We start from the raw sequence: 1,485 nt of genomic DNA on the forward strand, positions 1-1,485 counted from the left end.
TTTCCTGGGTATAGCCTCTTTTTCTGTCCAGAGATGTCACTTAGGCAGATTTTTGAGGTATTTCAATATATGACATATTTGCAAGAAATACTTGCAGCTCGGTCCACCTCAGCCTGTTACTGCAACGCAGCACATACACTGAAGAGCACGCATTGCACAGCTTGCCTCCCTTACAAGCAGGAGCAAAGGTGAAACATGGAGCACTGCTGAGGCAGGAGGCACCTGAACTGCTTGCTTTCAGTACCAGGCGCGAATGCAAGTGGACAAGAATTTTCCAGCCAAACGCATCTTAGCTGCTTTTAATAAAACCAAATAAAGACCTTGAAATTGGCCTCCCCCATAAATATCCAAACCACGAGCTGCACAGATGGGCCCAACTCATTGCCCTCCATTGCTCTGCTGGTCATTCAGGGGCGAGGTGCTGAGAGACCGTTGATAAGACATAAAACACAAAAGGAAAAACCTGATTTCTAACTCCACTGAGGAGAGACACAGGCAAGGGGGGCAAAAAACGGCCAACTGCCACCTGAGCTACCGCCCCCCGCCCCGGAGGGGCTAACGGCCCTTCGCGGCGTGCTGGCCCTCCCCACCGCGTCTCCTCAGCCGCCGCGCGGCCGCCCGAGCAAGCCCGTACGGCGGAGGGGGCTCCGCGTCGCCTAGGTGCCAAGGGGGCGGGGCGAGCAACCCTTGCTGTCTTGAGTGGCTCATTTAACTGCCAATCAGAGGCGCCCTCCGGCCCGCTGAGGCTGCCCGAGCTAACCCGCGCCGCCTGCGAATGCCGTCGCAGCCGCACTGGTGAGCGGTGGGAGGGGCAAGGCCCCGGTCCCTCGGGCTTCGATTGGTCGAATCGGCTGTCAACTCGCTCGGGCGAGGCTCTGCCTCTTTACCTCTCCACTCCGATTGTGCGGGAGAGGGGGAAAAGCTGCAGAGATCTCCCGCCACCTGATTGGCCAAGTTGAAACGCTACTCAAGCCAAGGCTCCGCCTCCGGCGGGACAGCGTCTCAGCTGACCGGTCAGTCCCGTGACAGGGTGGGGGTGGGCTTAACAGGCGAATGGTCAGTTCTATCAGTCACTCACGCAGAGTCCCGCCCACCCGCCCTTGGCCTCGTCTGCTGATTGGCTGCGGGGGCTGTCTGTCAGCGCTCACCAATGGGCGGGGTGCTTGGAGGGCGCGGGGTGGGTGGTTCTCTGTGCGTCCGTGCGGCCCGGCGTCGCCTCGGCGGGGTCTGGCAGGGCGGCGGCCGGCACCGCGGGTGACATGTGGCGGCGCGGCGCGGCTCCCTGGGCCCTGGAGGTGGCGGTGTTGGTGACATCGGCCTGTCTCGCCGGTGAGCGGTCGGGGCCGAGCTAGCGCGGGCAGGAGGGCTCTGGCTGGGCCGGGCCCAGCGGGCGGGACAGGCCGCGTTAGCTGTTGAGGAAGACCGTTGAGGAGGGCCGTTGAGGGGGGAGCGGCGCAGGGCGCGCCGGCGAGCCCGGCCGCAACG

The 1,485-nt window shown here is 62.8% G+C and overlaps 1 protein-coding gene across 1 annotated transcript in view; it reads left to right on the plus strand.

Moving 5' to 3' along the window:
* Positions 1 to 1,163: 1,163 nt before the first annotated feature.
* The window catches only part of ATP6AP2 (ATPase H+ transporting accessory protein 2), a 14,357-nt gene continuing 14,035 nt past the window's right edge, over positions 1,164 to 1,485 (plus strand). Inside the window, exon 1 of the mRNA XM_085311291.1 lies at positions 1,164 to 1,329. Within this exon, the coding sequence (XP_085167417.1) occupies positions 1,260 to 1,329 (70 nt within the window). The 5' untranslated portion in view covers positions 1,164 to 1,259. The remainder of the gene's footprint in view (positions 1,330 to 1,485) is intronic.

Source organism: Rhea americana, unplaced genomic scaffold (genome assembly GCF_003343005.1).
Source record: "Rhea americana isolate MKP2758 unplaced genomic scaffold, rheAme1 scaffold_339, whole genome shotgun sequence".
Classification (NCBI taxonomy): Eukaryota; Metazoa; Chordata; class Aves; order Rheiformes; family Rheidae; genus Rhea; species Rhea americana.